An 18,850-nucleotide genomic window follows, 5' to 3' on the forward strand; every position below is an offset into this window, starting at 1 on the left:
CTGGAGAAATTTCAGAGCTATAACCTGAAATATTTACCCAACCTACAGCCATGTTTCTATTACTGGTGCCACATAAAGCCAGCGAGCAGGATTCATACTTCTAGTTTCTCTATTTTATTTGCAATATTCATAGCATTCTTTGGTTGATTGCTTTCCCCTCCTAGTTGTGCCAGTGATTGATCTTTTTGCCTCTCTTTAACTTCTGTAACACTTCCCAAATTTTTCTTTTCCCCCATGCTATTTAAAATTTCGAACTATTCCTCCCCAGCATTATTAATTTAAATCCTCCTCCACTGCTATAATTACCCTCTCTGAGAGGATATCAGGACCAGGAAATGATGAGGATGAGGGTTTCGGAAGCAGAAGTGGAGATTTATAGAGAGGTGGGCTATGTTATGGAAATGGAAGGAAGTTATTTTGGTACTAGAGCGGATGTGGGGTCAGAAGCTGAGCCCAGGGTACCACATCTCGTGCCTCACTATAAGATGGCAGCTGCGAGGTTGGTGGAATAAATTTCAGAATCTCGGCCATGTTAACTCAATGTCTTCAGGCTCAACCTTTCACACATAATCATCTTTTTAATAAGTTAGATTCTTCTCCCACTGTACCTCTCTTCCTGGATCCCCAAACCCAATCCCCTTCCAACAAATTCTTGCTCTTCAACCCAACAAATTCTTTCTCATCAGCCCATGTTTAGTCCAGATTAGACTCATTTATATTAGGTAATCTTTATTAAGAATATATACTATTTAAAATAATTAAATATAGGAACATAGGAACAGTAGTAGGCCATCCAGCCCTTCAAGCCTGTACCGCCATTCATTGAGATCATGGCTGATCTATATCCTAACTCCATCCACCCATCTTTGCTCTATATCCCTTAATACCCTTGGCTAGCAAGAAACTATTGTTTTGAAATTATTAAGTGAGTTAGCATCCACTGCTTTTTGATGGAAAGAGTTCCACACTTCTACTACCCTTTGTGTGACGAGGTGTTTCCTAACTTCTCTCCTGTGGGTTATAGTGGTAAAGATCACTGTCAATTCAGATTTAATTTAGCGCTGATACACAGTACCATGACAACTTCAGTTTCTATTGACATTATTTATTTATTTTCAATAGTATATACTGGAATCATGATTTATGACATGAATGCATTGAATTTATGCATTAGTAGAAAGAAACATTTTGCTTAAAATACCATTAATATTCTTATCTGCTTTCAATGTAAATATGTAAGCAATGGCCTGCAAACATTTACTACACAACTAAGTACATACATAGTCCAATAAATATTAATGTTTTATTAACATTACCTTATTGCAAATTATGCAATAGATTGAGCGATTAAAGCAACTGATTGATTAATTTCATATTAAAATGCAGCAACAGTATTGTGAAAGAGTCAATAATTAAGCTTGCGTTGAATAGCCAATTTTGCCTTATACCTAAGATAACATTTCCATCTTCCCAAGCAATATTCCCCACAAAATGGAGTACACAGCGGTGTGGTAGCAAAGCATTTACTTAGTCACAATTCATCCACCCCTCTGGTTTCAAAGTTGCTCTGAAAGAAAGTCGACGGCTGTATTTGTACACCAAAGGTCCACTTGTGAGGTAATAATGCCCTGTTCATAAAAAAAAAGTTCAGTTATTATTTGCTAAAATCATGAGACCCACATTTCCTTGTGCCTTCTACCAGGTTCATGTTGTAACTCCAGTAGAACATTTTGGAAACAGGCAGGTACCAGCTTTCCGCCGATTTTGGGAGTTTCCAGTTGGCCGTATAATGGGCAGAACCTCTGGCTGCCTCTTAAAAGATCAATAATGGCAAAAGGGTGGAGCCAGAATAAGGGGAAGGGACTTTATGTTTGAGTTCCAGCATTCTGAGCCCTGAAGGGCTTTGTGTAAGTCTTGAAGCTGGTTTGCTGAGAGAGCTGATATGCATGTTCAACAAAATAACACAATTGAAAGCCACCTGTATTGTCAGGCCAGGGAAGCAACGTGGACACCAGAAGACAAAGTAAACTGTTTGGAAAGTTCTGGATTGGCTTCCTTAGACAGGAGGGCTGAGGGAAGGAGTGCATTGTGCCTCTGGGGGTTCCTGGGAATTTATCCCCACTACCCCCCAAAGGTGGCCAGGCATCAGATGTCCTGACAGAATGGGGCAGGTGGGCACTAGAGATGTGCCTACAGTGACATGGATGGCAATATGCCCCAAGTTAAACAGGTAGCTTTTCCAGGAACCCTGCAAAATTCAGCAGGGTCATTGCTGGAGAGCACCAGTGAGCACAATCACAGATTAATTGGCCAATTGAGCCTTGTGGATTTTTGGAGTCATATTTTCTTGAATTGAAAAGTTGGACAGATAATTTTGTGGTCCTGGGTAACTGTGTTACTGTTCTTAGCATTATTTATAATCAGGATCAGAAAGATAGACTTTTTTCTCTCCAGATTACTCCTTTCTGATATAGTCACGCTGAAAGAAAATTAAAGGAATTGCACAAAAATTCCTAAAAAGTATCTATGTAAGCAATTGTCAGTCTGGGCTCAGTGGTAGCACTCCCACCTCACAATCAAATGGTTGGGTCCAAACCCCAATCCAGGACTTGAGCTTCAGAGCATCACTGAGGGAATTCTACACTGTCACAGTTCCATTTTACAGATGTTATGATCAAATAATTCACTTGCTCCCAAATTAGTCAGCAATTGGGAACAATGCAAATTGGGAATGGCAGGAGTGGAGTCACACAATTTTGGGGCTTATGTATGAATACAGTCTGTTCATGCAGAGCATGCATAGATGTGCAGATAGTTAAAAACAAATCAGGACAATGTACTTTAGTTTTTAGCTTTAGCTGAAGGAACACTGCCAGGAAGAGACAAAACAAAATCAGTGAACGATGCTGTCACCATTTTGATGGTTATTTTTTCAAGGAGTTTCTCGTCAGTATAAATTTAGCGTTGAGTCCAGATTATGCCTCCTGGACTCAACCAGCAACAGGACAAAAAATGTGATCAAGATCAATGCCATGGCAAGACCTAATTAAGTTATAGTTATACTTTTAGACCTGAATCTCTCTTCTTCATCAAACCTGCAGACTGATAGACAGAGTCCTGCAGGTTTTATTGTCTCCACTTGTTAACCACTCTTGTATGTATTCAAATAACAGACAATTAAATTCTACATTTTACTGCTAAACAAAAACATAGATACTTTGAAGCTGAAGTGTTCAGACAATGTTATAAACTCTGACAGTGATGCCATTAATGGCTTGAGCTGCAATATACATGTATTTCTCTCTTTCTTTCAGTGGGAGGGTATTTTCACCTATTAAAATGGGTGGGTTGGGGGCATGGGGGTAGTTAAAGCGCTAAACATCAGAATAACGACCTGAACCTACCTCCAACCCACCCACTTCTAGTTTTAGCATAGGAAGGCCGGGGAGGTGGGGTGGGGCAGCCAGTCCACTGCCAGGAGTCGGGCCGTCTATTTAAATATTATAATGAGGCTGGAAAAATCTTCTTTAACCTCCACTTTGTGTTTAACTGTAGCTGCTCGGGTTTTGCACACTTCGTAAAACCCACCAGCTACAGCAAGGCGAGGTCTGTTGGACCCAGGATGTAAGTGTTTTACAACAACCTCTTCGATCCAGGGTCCCTGTCTAACCCATCCCCCGCGATTGGAGACCCAACTACAAGGCCTCCGATTGCCCGCACCAGGCCTCCACCCCCAACGAGGCTTCCGATCGCCCCACAAGGCTTCAGATACCCCCCACGAGGCCTCCGATCCCCCCAAAAGGCCTCCGATACCTCCACACGAGGTCTCCGCCCCAGGCCCCGGATCCCCCCAAAAGGCCTCCCCCTCCACCCCCACCTCCGGCCCTCCCCATGCTGCTCCTCTCGGCAACCCCCATCCTTCTCCGGCCCCCGATCTTCTTGCCATTCATGGCCCGACCCCTCGATCATCTCCCGGTCCCCGACCCCCTGATCTTCTCCCGGCCCAACCCCTCGTTCTTCTGCCAGCCCGGATCCCGACCCCTCGAGCTTCTCATGGCCCAACACCTTCATCTTGTCCCGGCCCGGCTCCCCCCACCCGATCTTCTCCTAGCCCCTCGTTCTTCTCCCGGGCAGACACCTTGCTCTTCTCCCAGCCTGCCCCCCCACACTGCTGATGTTATGAGGCTCAGCTGCTGGAATGGAGCCTTGCTTTATAGGAGCACAGATCAGAGAAATGGTGCTCGGATGCTCTGATTTGTGACACTCCTGATGTTCCAGTGATAAATATTCAATCTGACCTCTACGCATGATTTTGTGACCCATGTTCCTATAGATAGGGTTTTGCGCAACAAAACAGCATTTATATTCTTAATGTAAAGAGATCCATTCAATTTAAAACAACTGAATTAAAAAAAATCCTTTCAAATCTGCCAGCTGCATCTTACTTACATCTTCCACACTGATTTTATTATTTTAATTTTACCACTGTTATTAAACTATAAGTTACCTTTCTCTACCAAGTGCATACTTACTTCGATATGTAAAAGCTGCATCCACACGATTGGAAATTTGTGGAAAATACTTCCTTATTGATCTTGGATATCCACGGAACATTTGATTTCTACGTTGATTATAACTAAATAAGAAAGTACATGGTACAGTATGTTATGATCTCCGGGGAAACAAACAACAACAAAAGCATCAGAAAATGGGTCAAAGATAGAAAAAGTTATGAAAGCACTTACAGCCAGAGTTGATCTCCCACAAAGAACAGTATCCTTCTACGACCTACACCCATTGCGGCATCTATTTTATTAACACTGCTTGGAAAACCAAGGTCAGAGATGGGCTTTGGGTAACCTGATCTCAGAACAGTCCTTCTGAAACGCCAGTATTGAGATCCTGCAAGGTGAAAAGCAATTTTTTGTAAAAATAATTGCAAAATGATTGGGCAATCCTCTCACTCAGTTTTATATTAAACAGACCTTATCATACTGTGTATAATTGTGATACTCACAGACGCAGATTGATTGGCCTCCAGTGATGGCACACAAACAGAAACTTCTGTTGTGCTAACAATATTTGGAATAACCCATATTATTAACAACAATGAGGAGGAGCATCCTCTAATAATTTGAAAATCATTACTGGAAGGATGATCATGATAATGTTGCAAATACTAAGGTCTAAAGAGTATTTTCTGCAACAATCTACTCAAAGTCATTTTGTGTGCTAAAAAAGTATTTATCCAAAACTTTGAATTAAGCAATTTAGACAATACAGGAAAGTAGGAATTTAGGGCTTAAAATTCAGTTGGGCGCCGTTTGGGGCGCCAAGCTCGCCTGGGCGCCGGAATTACCACTGCGAGCGGAGCCACTTGCGCCATCCGGATATTCAGTTTCTGTGCCCCAAATGGAAGCGGGCCGCTAATCGAGGCTTCCTGCGCCCCGCTTGGGGCGCTGAAACTGAATATCGGCGCGCTAAGGGCCGCAGCGCCACATGCTGCGGCACGGCATGCTGCGGTACTGCAGGCCTTCCTCCCACTGTTAAGGGGGAGGTGCCTGCAACAGCACGATCCCCACTCACGAGTGCCGGCAAATGAGCCCGGCACCAAGGAGAAGTGCCGGGCTCTCGGGAAACAGCCGGCAATGCCACGGGGGGGGGGGTGTAGGAGGCAGGGGACGGAGGTGCTGTCAGGCGGCCGCCGAAAAAGTGGCCGGCTGCACCTCCACCTTAACTAGCGCCACTACCGCCACAGGTAGGCCCCTGTGTACCGGTCGCTATTTGCGGCCAGCGCTGAAGAGGCGGGCGCGACCAAATATGGTCATCGGGGCGGGAGCGGGGCGCTGCGCACACCGATGACATCATCGGTGGCGGCGCAGAGCTACAGGCTAACACCGCCATTAGCGCCCCACTAAATATCGCGGTAGGTGTGGCCAGTGGCGCTAAAGCCACTGAGTGCCCTCTTTGGGCGCAAACTGGTGGCGCAGGCCACTGAATTTCTAGGCCTTAGTGTTTAAAAATGTGAATTATCAGATAATTTGAACTAAACAACTTTGAATTAGGAAGAGCAAACTCTATGGGCCGTATCATCCTGGAAAAATAATGGCGAGTTCAGGACACACGCCGTCATTAATGCACAAATCAGCCAGCAAGTTCAGGGGGTTAAGAGACACTCTGAGTGTTGCGAATCTCCAGAACTTTCTGGTCGATTCATGCCGCTCCGCCATTTGCTTCACACAAAAGGCATCTCGACCTCAGCTTCCCCATTATTTTTAAGAACTTGCTGGATTGCACATTAATTGCCCATTAAACTCGCCACTGAAAGTTAGGGCTCACAATTAACAGTGTAAGTACCCTTTTAACAATGTGATCATTGTTAATGCAATGCCAACCAATCTCTCCAGCCCAGAAAGAGAACAATTTAAACTGTTGAGTCTTCATTTCTGCATGCAGTAAATTCTTCTTACAGATTTTTAAAATTTAAAATTTCACTAAAGTTCCAGATGCTGTGTTGCCCTTGTCACGCTGTTATCAGCTCTCACTTCCAGCAAGTTACAGCACAAATTATATTCAAGCTGAACGGTGAAGGAAAAATTCTAAAAAATGGTGCATACTCCAGCAGGATTTGGCCCAGGCATTATGCTTGATTTAAAAAAAATTAGGGAAAAATCCAAATCAACTATAATTGGTGTATGACTTTTATGCATCGTAGACAATAGACTATTACTAACATACTAATTGATTTATTACTAAAAGTAAATAAATAGGCAATGTCTAACCGGTAAAAAAATAAACATTTGTCCTCCCGATTGCATAGGCAGCATCGATATTTGATGGGAGACTTGGCCAAGTGTCTTTAACTGAGATTACCTTTGAAGACCGTGCTTTCTTATAGAACCTATATAACAATGAACAAAATTGCATCACTGATTATCCTGGTGCAGAACTTAATGGAATCATTTTCTACATATGTGTTCATGGCTGGAAACTACACCAGCTGTCAGTATATACTCAGAAATAACCTCAATATTTTATAATTCGTCTTTATGGGGGAAGTCTTGCTACTTGCTATGGGCACTTGGAGAGGCTTAAGCTAATTAAGCAGAGCCAACACAGATTTGTAAAAGGCAGATCATGTTTGACAAATCTAATTGAATTTTTTGATGAAGTAACAGGGAGGATTGATGAAGGGAATGCAATGGATGTTGTCTACATGGATTTTCGGAAGGCGTTTGAAAAAGTACCACTTAGAAGGCTGGTTAACAAAATTGAGGCTCATGGAATAGATGGGTCAGTGGCAGCTTGGATAAGGAATTGGCTTAAGGACAGAAAACAGCGAGTTGTGGTAAATGGCTGTTTTTCAGACAGCAGGATGCCAGACAGTTGTGTTCCCCAAGGGTCAGTGCTGGGGCCACTGCTTTTATTGATATATATAAATGAATTGGATATTGGAACACAGAGTAGAATTTCTAAATTTTCCAATGACACCAAACTTGGGGGTGTGGCAAACAGTGAAGATGATATCAATCGACTGCAACAGGACATAGAAAGGCTAGCAGAATGGGCAGACAAGTGGCAGATGGAATTTAATGCAGAGAAGTATGAGGTGATGCATTTTGGCAGAAGGAACAGAGAGAGGGAATACACACTTAATGGCACAGTTTTAAAGAGTGTGCAGGGACAGAGGGACCTGGGAGTTAATGTGCATAGGTCCCTGAAAGTGGCAGGACATATTGAGAGAATGGTTAACAAAGCATATGAGATCTTGGGCTTCATACATTGAGGTACTGAGTACAAAGGTAGGGAAGACATGCAGAACCTTTATAAAGCGCTGGTTAGGCCACAACTGGAGTAATGCGTCCAGTTCTGGTCACCACACTTTAGGAAGGATGTGAAGGCCCTTGAGAGGGTGCAGTGGAGATTCACCAGAATGGTTCTTGGGATGGGAGAGCTTAGGTACAAGGACAGGTTGGAGAAGCTGGATTTGTTTTCATTAGAGCAAAGGCGGTTGAGGGGTGATTTGATAGAGGTGTACAAGATTATCACAGGTTTGGATAGGCTAGATGAGGAAAGGCAGTTCCCACTAGTTGATGGTACAAGGAATGGGGACACAGATTAAGGTTTTGGGCAAGAGATATAGGAGGGACGTGAGGAAAAACTTTTTTACGCAGCGAGTGGTGAGGACCTGGAACTCTCTGCCGACGGAATTGGTGGAAATGGAGACACTTTTATGTTTTCAAGGGGAGGCTGGATAGGCACTTGAGGGAAATAAACTTGCAAGGCTACGGGGATAGAGCGAGGGAATGGGACTGACTGGATTGCTCTACAGAGAGCCGGCACAGACTCGATGGGCCGAATGACCTCCTTCTCTGCCGTTCTGACTCTATGTGGGAGAAATTTGGTATCACCCCATTTGGGGTGCAATTATCGGCCAGGCGCAAAGTTTAGTGCCTGGCGCTAATTATCGCCTCCGACTGGAAACTTGGCTTCTATCGCCCTTGGAGGTGATTGGAACGCTAAATCAGGCGCTACACACGTCTCTTAAGGTGCTAACACCGAGGAGCGAGGCGCTACCTCAGCGCACTGGTGGAGCTCATGTGATGACAGTCAGCAATGGAACACAGACACCCTGGTGCCAGCCAGTTTTTAAAGGGGAGGGTCGATCTTGCTCACCATCCACACCCTGCTCATTGCAGCCTTGAATCTCAGCCTGGAGAGACCTGTACATCAATTCTGCTGGAAAGAACAATGGAGATGCACAGGGAAAATGAACCAGCAAAGTGCTGCTCAGTACCCTAAACTCCTTCACACAGCGTTGAATCTCTCCAGAATTCTGTCTCTCTCTCTCAGAATGAGTGTTGCAAAAATGTCGCCGACAAAAAAAGGCAGGAAGCGGTCGCCTTTAAATAGCGCCCTCCCAGTCCTTTCCCGACTGCAAAGCGTTCCCCTCAACCTGTCATTGCTAGTGGCAGGCGGAAAGGCAGGGGGTGCCACTCAATATCCACTCCAGGGCGCTACCAGGGCATTGCACACTCGACTGACATCACGAACTGCAGGCGCAGAAGATCGTGGCGGTAGTGTTTAGCGCCACTGCAAAATGTCTGGTCAATTTTGCGAGAGGCGTAAACATTGCCACGCCCGTGCGCTCAACCAAATTTTTCCTCCATGACTCTATGGTTGCTTTGTGTCGCAAAGTTGTAAACATCTCAGCCTGGAGTTTCCGCTTTGTTGCGCTGTTTTTTCAACACAATTCGCCTGAACTCAGCCAAACCTGTGCAAAAGATCGAGGAATTTCGAGCACAAATTAGGTCCAGCGCAAATCGAGTTTCTGCGATCTTTTGCATTTGTTATTTATGAGGCTGCTACACATACAAATGTTCCCCGTATACATGACTCTATTGCAGATGAAAAAATTGATTAAATTATTAATAGCCTCATTTAAAGAAAGCAGTCGCAGAAAAGATATTATACATAAAAAGAAAACATCAACTGCTAGCAATCTGAACTAAAAACAACAAGTTGTTGGAATTACACAGCAGATCCATCAGCATCTGAAAAGGAGAAAAAACAGTTAACATTTTGATTTTAATCCTCTCATCATGTGTGGACCCTGCTGGCAAATATCCAGCTACTATATTTCTAGCAATTTGTCATTTTATAGCAAAAATATTGCACTTTTTTTAGCTTGCTACCAGTTGCTTGCAGTCTTTTCACTTTTACACAGCTTAAAATGAAGGTCAGACATGTTATTGGTGCTCTATGGCTGATATTAGGTTCACCGGGTGGAAAGGGGGAGGTAGCAGCCCTGAAAGCAGACCACTGCACTTCTCATCCCATTCCCGCTCCGATCCTGCCCACTGCCTGGTCCTTCACAAGGGCAGCCCAAGTGCCACCTGAATCAGGTGGCAATTCATTAAATTATTCAAATCAGGGTCGAATGATGTAGATAGGTCACCAATTGAAATTTCGGTACAAATGGGTGGAGCACACTCTGTCCATTGGTACCGGGCAGTGAGCGGTCTAACTAGTGGTCCTTAAATGGACAGCTGGCGGCTGCTCACAAACTGGACCGGGAAATATCTAACTCTTTGGTGGAACCAGGAGCAGCAGGAACTTCAGCTCGCCCTCCCCCCCCACCCACAGGGTCCGAATATTGACCATCTCAGCAAGAAAGTGTAGGTGGCAACGTTCCTCTGCCGGGAGTTAAAATCGGAGCATCTGAATTATTTTTTAGTTGAGCTTGTAAGTCTAGGGTTCTCAAAATTCCCGCACTCCCCGAAATTATGGATCAAGGGACCCTGGTTGGACAAGTTATTAAAAACAGGCTGCCCAAAATGGCTTCTGTAACCTCGTGACCAAAACCGACAGGATTTTTAAAACAGGGCTCTGAACACAGGCAGGCTCGGAGATGAAACTTAAAATGCAGGAATCTGTGAAAAGGGACTCTCTGAAGCCAGCCAGACAAAGTAAACACAGAATATGCATTCATTCAACTTGAAATAGATCAAGCTAGAATGGGCCTAGAATTGAGGCCATTAGGCTTCTGCATATTAAATCGGTAACAGTTCACAGTAGCCATCAAGTCAGGATGGGGACAATTAAGTCTTTATCCATGACAAACAACTAGGACATCGGGGCCATTAGACCCGGAGACAACCACTCCAAAAGTCGTTAAAGTAAATGGTTGTAATCATTTAAACAAGCCGGCCAAAAGTAAGACAAAGGGACTGACCTGATTTGGCGCGCAGATAAGGAGTTGAAGAATGGGTATAATTGTAGGCTCATCAGTGGTAATCGGTTTAGATTTCTTATCTCTTGCTTGTGGCCTTGGCCTGCTGCCGCTCGTCCTCGCGCCCTGGCCTCATGGCGGGCTCTCTTCTCGCTCCCCACGCCGCTCAACAACCAAGGATGCCCATTACACCGGGGCCAAATGTGGGAGGAGAACGAGACCCGAGTTGAAAACCACATAGGACACACAGGCCACAAACGGGCAGACAAGACGAGACGAGATGAAGAAGAAGGTAAACCGATAAAAGCAGAGAAGGGCAGCGAAATACACGTTGGGAAAAAGCAAACGCCTAGTTATAAGCTGGCATTTGGCGAATAAGTTGGCGTTGCATGCATGAACACTGTGAATAAGAAGGCATTCGAAGAGTGGGTGGCAGCGCCCGTGACGAATAAACAAGCGTTCGAAGCATGGGTAGTAAAATCTTTCAGACGATAAAGACCGCCAATCGACCCCCGACCGTAACATTACCGCTGACGACCGCCCGAGGGAGAAGAAGAAGAAAATTATTGCGACGAGACAACGATGGTAGCTGAGGAAAAAGTAGGGTGCTTCGCATCAACAACTTCAACGCTGCGCCCTGAGACCATGTGGCGAGAGGATGTCCCAAAGGACAGCGGGAGTGGACCTGAAAACTCACAACCGTTTGAGCAACAGGTATTGGATCGGTGAGCATGAATTCCTGGCCCCTCATAGCTTAATCTGGTTAGGTATAGCGGGTGGGATAAGGATAAGAGGATTGTTTAACGTAGTTGTTTTCCCTCGATGTGCTGTGTGTTCCCCATTCCCATATAACTGTAATTGTTTATGCCTCTAATTTTCATACCAGTAATTTTCATAAGATTGTTTTCTTCTGCTTTTAATAAAATTTTGGTTTTTCTTACACCAAACCACTTGTCTACTCGGTTTTGTGTATCGCCGCCTGTACCTAAGTCCAGTGTTTAGAACCCAGGGGTGTGGGAGCAATTTGAACCGCTCAAAGGACAGTCAGAGGCAAAGCTGACTGGGCACGACACACCACCCCCTACAGAAATGGCGACCGCGGCAAGACTCTGGCAACAGGGGTGCGATACAGTAGACAATGGTTCGGAAGAGCAAACCATGATGGAGGAAAGGATTTCTGATTATGTGTTTAGCAAGGTGAATATCACAAAGAAGTGGATCACCAATCTGTTAAGTGCTGGGCGTCCGGTAGATGCAGCAGCTAAGTGGACAGAGGGGAGGGAATACAAGAAGTCCTTAGAGAAGGCAGTCTGGCTGATGTGTTTCAAAAAGCAGGTCCAGCTTTTGGACAGGCTCATTGCAGCATAGGCAGCTGAGTTAAAGGAGTCAGCCCTGGAGATCCAGGATAAGGCTGGGGAGAAGTTACTGGTAGCATTGCAGGCCCTGAATCAGGAGAGGTTGTATTTAATGGGTGAACATAAGGCCCAGCTGGAATACCTACAGTGCCAAGTCACCGAAGCCAATGGTAATGAGTTAAGGTTGCGGGAAAAGAATGCCCGCCTAGCAAGGCAAGTTAGAGAGCAGGAGGAGAAAGTAAAAGAGGTAAAGGCAGCTTATAAGCTAGCAAGTGAACAGAGGTTTGAAGATGCAGATCATGGCTCCTGCAAGGAACAGATAGAAAATCTGAGCCTGGCCCTGAGGAAGGCGAAAGGCATGGTGTGCCTCATAAGCCCGAAGGCAGGCAGGCGGATTTTATGGGAAACGAGGGGAGGACAGTTCAAATATCACTGGTAGTGCCCAGGGACGACCCGGTTGAGGAACAGGAGGTCTCATGACCACCACCCGTAGCGCCAGGTTTTAGTGGGGTCTGGCAGCAAGGGAGGTGTGGAGCCAGAGGTGGGAGCGGAGGTGGAGCAAACCCCGCCAGAGAGGTCGGAGCCGGGACCGATGTGCCCAGCCCGGCATTGGAGGTTCGGCCCACCCGTCAATGGCGACGATGAGGGACCCTTCCAAAACCAGTTCGTATTACCCGATAGCACCCAACAGCTTAGGGCTATGGTGAGCCATATCCCAAAGCTCTCCAAAAAAGGGGACCCCTCGATCCACTTCAGGGAAGTAGAGCAGGCAGCCAGCGTCAATGACTGCGATGGTGCTGAGCAGGCCAAAATGCTGCTATTTTCCCTGGAGAGTAGGCTCCTCCAATCCCTCGCTGACGAGTGTAAGAAGGGGCAGAGCGAGTATGAGGCGCTCAGGGATGAAGTTCTGGAGGCCATGGGGATGAAGGAGGGAAGTCCTTTCTCCCGTGTGGAGAAGATGGTCCAGCTCACAGGGGAAACCCCACAGGCTTTCGCGGACAGGTTATGGCCGGTGTACCGGAGTGCCTGTCCGGGGACACTTAACCGGATGTTCCTAAACGGGGATCCACTGGCTCATTGGCTCTGGTGCCTGGTGGCAAACAGCTTGCCACAGGTCTGGGCCAAGGCGGAAGTCTGGTTTGACCCCAAGAATCCCCAGACCACCGAACTTACGGTGATCAGACAGTTGACCCTAGCCTATAAGAACGGTAGGGGAACCAATGCACACCCACCCAAGGGGAAGGTGCATGAGGTAAAACCCGGACCGGGTAGGAAAGAGTGGCATCAGGAGGGGAATAACACCCCCCAAACCAAAGATGAATTGTTATGGGTGTGGGAAGGATGGTCACTGGCGGAAGGAGTGCAAAAACCCTTGGAAAGACAACAAGGGAAAGAATTCTACAGCCCCAGCCCAAAAGGCGGAGGCGGGAATCCCTCCCGCAGCGGTCGAGTCATTCTTGGACACCATGAGGTCCTTATTGACTGGCCACAGGAGAGTAGCAGCCACTACCGGTGCTCTGACCTCATCAGCCCCATCCAACCCACAGCCATGACTAGAGCCAGCACAGCCCGTTTACCTGTGTTCCCTTCGATACGATGAATGGAAAAGACCCCTCGTGGAGATGGAGGTGGAAAAGGTGAAGGGGACCTATCTGTTGGACACGGGGGCATCATGCATCGTGGTCCATTCAGCTAACAACACCACCTCACCTCTATCTAACGGGGTCCCATAAAGTCTGTTGGGGTTCACAGGCAAAGAACAGGCCTGCTCATTTTTCATCCCGCTCGCCATTCGGTTAGGACCACTCCGCTCCAATTGGACCTGTGTCCTGATGAAATGGGAAGTGGAGGGTGGAAGAGGGGTCCTGGGAGCTGACTTTATTGTAGGCCACGGGATCCTGGTAGATTTAAGAAATCATTGCCTATGGGGGGCAATTACAGGAAAGGACGGCGAGATAGTGATAATCCCAGGGAAAGAAGGGAAGGGGACCCTATGCACCATGAAGCCCAAAGAGGGTTATAAACTCGAGCTCCTGGTCAGTAACACCCCACAGGAGTTCCGGGCATTTGTGCAAGCCCACCTGGCCACATTTGCCACACACGAACACGACTGCGGGAGGGTCAACGGGTTTGAGGTCAGCGTAGACGGGACCCCTTGGCCCGACCACAGAAACAGTATAACTTCCCCAGGGAAACGGAGCCAGACATGGAAGCAGCCATGTCATGCTTAGTACAGCAGGGAGTTTTGAGACCGATAGCCACCCACGTGAGTTCTCCACTGTGGCCGGTTAGAAAGCCGGACAATTCCTGGAGGGCCACGATGGACTATCGAGTGCTCAACAGTAACATCCCAGCCTGTGCACCCATGGTAGCAGCAGTTGCCAATCTGATAGGAAGTATCACAGCATCCGCGACCACTTTCACGGTGCTGGATATTTCCAACGGGTTTTGGTCCATCACTTTAAGGAGGGAGGATCAGTGCAAGTTTGCCTTTATGTTTAAAGGGCAACAGTACACGTGGAACTGTTTGCCTCAGGGCTTCCATAACAGCCCCAGCGTTTTCCATCAGTGCATGGCAAACATTTTAAAGGATTTCAGTCAGCCCAGACAGTTGGTACAATATGTGGATGACCTGCTCCTGTTCACCGATTCGCTGGAGCTGCTCGGGCAAAAGGGTTTTAAGGTAAACCCCAAGAAAGCGCAGATCGGCCAGCAGGAGGTAAAATTCCTAGGCCTGACCGTACGCGCTGGAGAAAGGGCCATCGATAAGGCAAGGAGAGAAGCAGTACAAGAGTTACCAGTCCCCAACACGGTCACGGGTGTGAGGTCATTTTTAGGGCTAACCGGGTACTGCAGAGACTTCATTGAAGACTATGCAGCCGCAGTAGCCCCTCTGCTTCGACTCCTACACAAGGGAGTGGAGTGGGTTTGGGATTAGGGTTGCTAGGCAGCATTTGTCAGGCTCAAGAAGGACTTGCAGACCGCACCAGCTCTAGGGGCCATAGATGGGGGGAAAGAGTTTTTCCTGGCGGTAGCAGCCAGCGGGGATAGCCTGAGTGCTGTGCTGCTCCAAGGGCGGTACGGCAGGCTAAGGCCGGTGGTCTACTCATCCAGGATACTCACGGAAGTGGAGAGGAGCTACTCCAACTGTGAGCGGCACCTCTTGGCCACACATTGGGCTGTGAAGAGATCACTGATCTTCACAGGCACCTCTCCCATCACCCTCCTCACCCATCACACACTCACCCAGATGCTTCTGGATGGGAGGATCAAGGATGGAACAGTGAGCAGTGCCCACATTGCTCGCTGGACCCTGCTCCTCTCACAGATGGATCTTAAAGTGAAGGGTCTCTGTGAGCCAAAGCTCGCAGCCAACCTGGTATATCCTGGAAAAGCCCATCGGTGTTCCATAGAAGGGGTTTGGGAAGTGAACATAGGTTTACGGGCTGGGATACATACCACGGGCCGCGAGATCTATGTAGATGGTTCCAGCACGGTATCTGCTGGCGAGCGTCTCACGGGGTGTGGAGTTTATGACCCAGCGGCAAACATTGCCCTGCCGATTAAGCTCCCCAGCACCATGAGTGCCCAGCAGGCTGAACTGTCCACGGTAGTGTACGTCGTTACACACCCCAAAATCTTCCCTACCCCATACACAATTTGCTCAGACAGCATATTCACGTGCAATTTGTGTACGGAGTACCTGGCCATCTGGTCCCACCGCGGATACACCTCCGCCGACGGGAGACCCCTCACAGTAAAGCCCCTGCTGGAGAAAATCCTGGCAGCAGTGGGGGAGGAAGGGGAGGTTTTCATTCACAAGGTGAAGGCCCATTCCTCCACAGAACCCCGCAGCCAAGGCAACCAGCTGGCTGACATGCTCGCCAAGGAGGGTGCCCGTACAGGCACTTTCTGGGACCCATATGGGTCCAGACCCATGGCAGCAGTCAGAGATAGGGACGGGACCCAAGGGAGTGCAGGGATAGCTTTAGCCCCGGACCTTAAGATGGTCCAAGTCCAAGACCCTGTCCTCAAAGCAGTCCTCAGTGCAGTGACTGAGGGAAAAAGGGTAGAGGGTCATAATGGCAAAGCAACCCTCTCCGTCAAAGAGGGCATGCTGTTCCAGGAGGAGCAGTGGGTTGTGCCGCAGCAACACCGGAGGGAGTTCCTTCAACTGGCCCATGAGGGTCCAGGAGCATGGTGGAACAGGCGGGATGGTGGCCAGGACTCAGGGAAGATGTCCGCGAGTTCTGCGCCAGCTGTCTAGTGTGCGCTGCTAATATCCCTGACCCCCGCAAAAGGAAGGTACCTATGGGACATGTCAGGAGGGTAGAGGGACCATGGCATTCGATACAGGTTGACTACATTGGGCCCCTGCCCACTGCCCAGGGAGGCTATAAGTACTGCCTAGACCTGGTGGATGTGTTCACGAAATGGGTAGAGGCCTTCCCCTGCAGGACAGCCACAGCTCTGGGTACTGCCAGGATCCTGGTCCGGGAGGTGTTCTCGCAGTGGGGGCTACCACAGTTTGTGGAGTCCGACCAAGGGAGTCACTTCACCGGACAGGTGATGCAGAATACCCTTATGCTGCTCAGCATCGAGGGGAAGTGGCACGTGGCCCACAACCCGCAGTCATCAGGGATCATGGAGCATATGAATCGGACCCTCAAAGAAAGATTGAGGAAGGAGACGGTGGACTCACCCTGTAAATGGGCCGAGGTCCTACCGTTGGTTCTGATGGGGATCCGGGCCAGCCAGTCAAAAAGCACGGGGTACTCACCGTACGAGCTAATGACCGGCAGGGTTATGTGGACCCCCACCCATGTACTAGCCCCGGTGTGTAATGTATGTACCTTTAAGGGGGGGAACTACTTTCTACAGCTCATGTATACTGTAGTACCAGCAGTGGCCACACCTGTATATAACACTGAGTAGTAATCTGTTGTTTCAGTTGCAGTTTGAACCGCGTTGAGTAAACACCTGTTGTACCGTTCTCTGCAGTCCTTTTCTTATTATTACACGGACGTAGCAGTGGCGATGAGCAAGTTCGAACCTACCTGCAACTCTGCAGCACCTCCCAGGGATTCGCTCCTGGAGAACAGTGGAAGAAGGTCGAGTCCAGAAGCACAGGCGTCGACCACGGGTAACCGCCCAGCCATCCAGCGGAGATTTGAGCATCGCAGGGGAGGCTGTCGAGAGCCAGGCTTGGCTTTCCAGTCATGGTGGTCCAGCGAAACGGGCTGGCAACAGGTACTGCGCAGACCCTTCCCGTACAGCGACGGGCTAGAGCCCAACCGAGCGGCACAGAAAAAGGCCGAGCAGTGTCGACGGGGGAGAGAGAGAGGGCAGAGCGCACAGGGCGCAGCTGGTGTTCAGGACCGAGCGGCGTCAACGGGGGAAAGAGGCGAGAGGGAGCAGAGCGCAGCCGGTGTTCAAGGGCTGAGCAGCGTCAACGGGGGAGAGAGGCATGCAGGAAAATGCGAGGCACTGCCATTTCCACGAGGACCGCAGAGAGCGGCACTGGCAGCAGCGCAGGAGCAGCGCACGAAACCCACAGGGCGTCGCCATTTGCCACGAGGACCACCGAGAGCGGCGTTGGCAGCAGCGCGGGAGATGCCATTTTAAGCCGCAGCAGGGAAGAAAGGAAAGCGCGGGAGATGCCATTTTAAGCCAGTCTAACCACACCCAAAAATGCCGAAGAGTGGCAGTATCACAGCGTTCGACAATGAAGTCGAAGATTGGACGACATATGTCGAACGCATAGAAGTAGACTGCAAGGCGAATGAAGTGCCAGATGACAAGAAAGCGCTGGTATTGTTGAATTCAATGGGTGCAAAAACGTATGGCTTACTACGAAACCTAGTAACCCCAGAGAAGCCAGTAGAAAAGGATTTTGAAAACATAGTGTCAATCCTACAGGACCACTTAAACCCCACACCGCAGCTGATAGCAGAAAGATTCAAGTTTCACAAACGGAACCAGCATAAGGATGAAAGCAATGCTGATTATTTAACAGAACTGGGCAAACTATTGAAACACTGCCAGTTTGGAGCGAGACTGGCAGATACCTTAAGGGACAAGTTTGTGTGTGGGCTTCAAAGTGAAGGAACCCAGAAATGGCTTTTATCTGAAAAGGACCATACGCTGGAAAAGGCTTTCAGCATTGCGGTATCATATGAAGCAGCAGCACGGGGCGCTGCAGAGATACAACAGAGACAGCAAGAATATGGCACAAACGAAATGTCATATGGAACAGAGAAGTGCTATCACTGCGGCAGAACAACACACGACCAGAATGATTGCTGGTTCAAAGACAAAGTGTGCAGACAGTGTGGAAAAGTAGGACACATAGCACGAGTCTGCAGGTCGGGAAAGAAAATCAGCAATAAGAAACCGACCAAAGGGAAGTACAAGAAGGTACATAAGATAACGGAGACTAGTTCAGATGAACAAAAGAGTGATAACGACTCCGAAAGCAGGGAACTGAGTTGTCTGAAACTACATAATGTGATCACAACAGAGGATCACCGAACCATTTGGGTCACTCTCAAGATAGCAGGAGTCCAGGTAAAGATGGAATTGGACACAGGATCAGCTCTAACAGTCATAAACCGACGGGACTACGAGCAGCTATTCTCACACATAACCTTGAGAGACACAAAAATTATTTTGAAGACGTACACGGGGCAAAAAGTCTACCCCAAAGGAAAAATAAGGGTGACCGTTATACATAACGGTAAGAAAACACCAAAACTAGACCTGT

At 47.9% G+C, this 18,850-nt stretch overlaps 1 protein-coding gene across 1 annotated transcript; it reads right to left on the reverse strand.

Moving 5' to 3' along the window:
• Positions 1–1,134: 1,134 nt before the first annotated feature.
• Positions 1,135–9,748, reverse strand: LOC147111624 (macrophage metalloelastase-like). The gene is made up of 5 exons (XM_085998287.1): positions 9,696–9,748; positions 6,783–6,901; positions 4,746–4,902; positions 4,533–4,636; positions 1,135–1,628 (listed from the first exon to the last, which is right to left on the reverse strand). Exons 1-5 carry the CDS (start codon positions 9,746–9,748, stop codon positions 1,528–1,530), a joined length of 534 nt encoding a protein of 177 aa, XP_085854413.1. The 3' UTR covers positions 1,135–1,527.
• Positions 9,749–18,850: the final 9,102 nt, after the last annotated feature.

This window comes from Somniosus microcephalus, chromosome 10 (assembly GCF_052327205.1).
Source record: "Somniosus microcephalus isolate GS21.2 chromosome 10, FLI_Smic_1.0, whole genome shotgun sequence".
In the NCBI taxonomy this organism is placed as follows: domain Eukaryota; kingdom Metazoa; phylum Chordata; class Chondrichthyes; order Squaliformes; family Somniosidae; genus Somniosus; species Somniosus microcephalus.

Coding starts and splice junctions, on each gene's coding strand:
- LOC147111624 (XM_085998287.1), bottom strand. CDS start 9,748: ATGTCTGACCTTCATTTTAAGCTGTGTAAAAGTGAAAAGACTGCAAGC. Junction 6,902..9,695: donor GAAAAGACTGCAAGCAACTG/GTAGCAAGCTAA, acceptor ATTGTTATATAG/GTTCTATAAGAAAGCACGGT. Junction 1,629..4,532: donor TGCAGCTTTTACATATCGAA/GTAAGTATGCAC, acceptor TTTTATGAACAG/GGCATTATTACCTCACAAGT.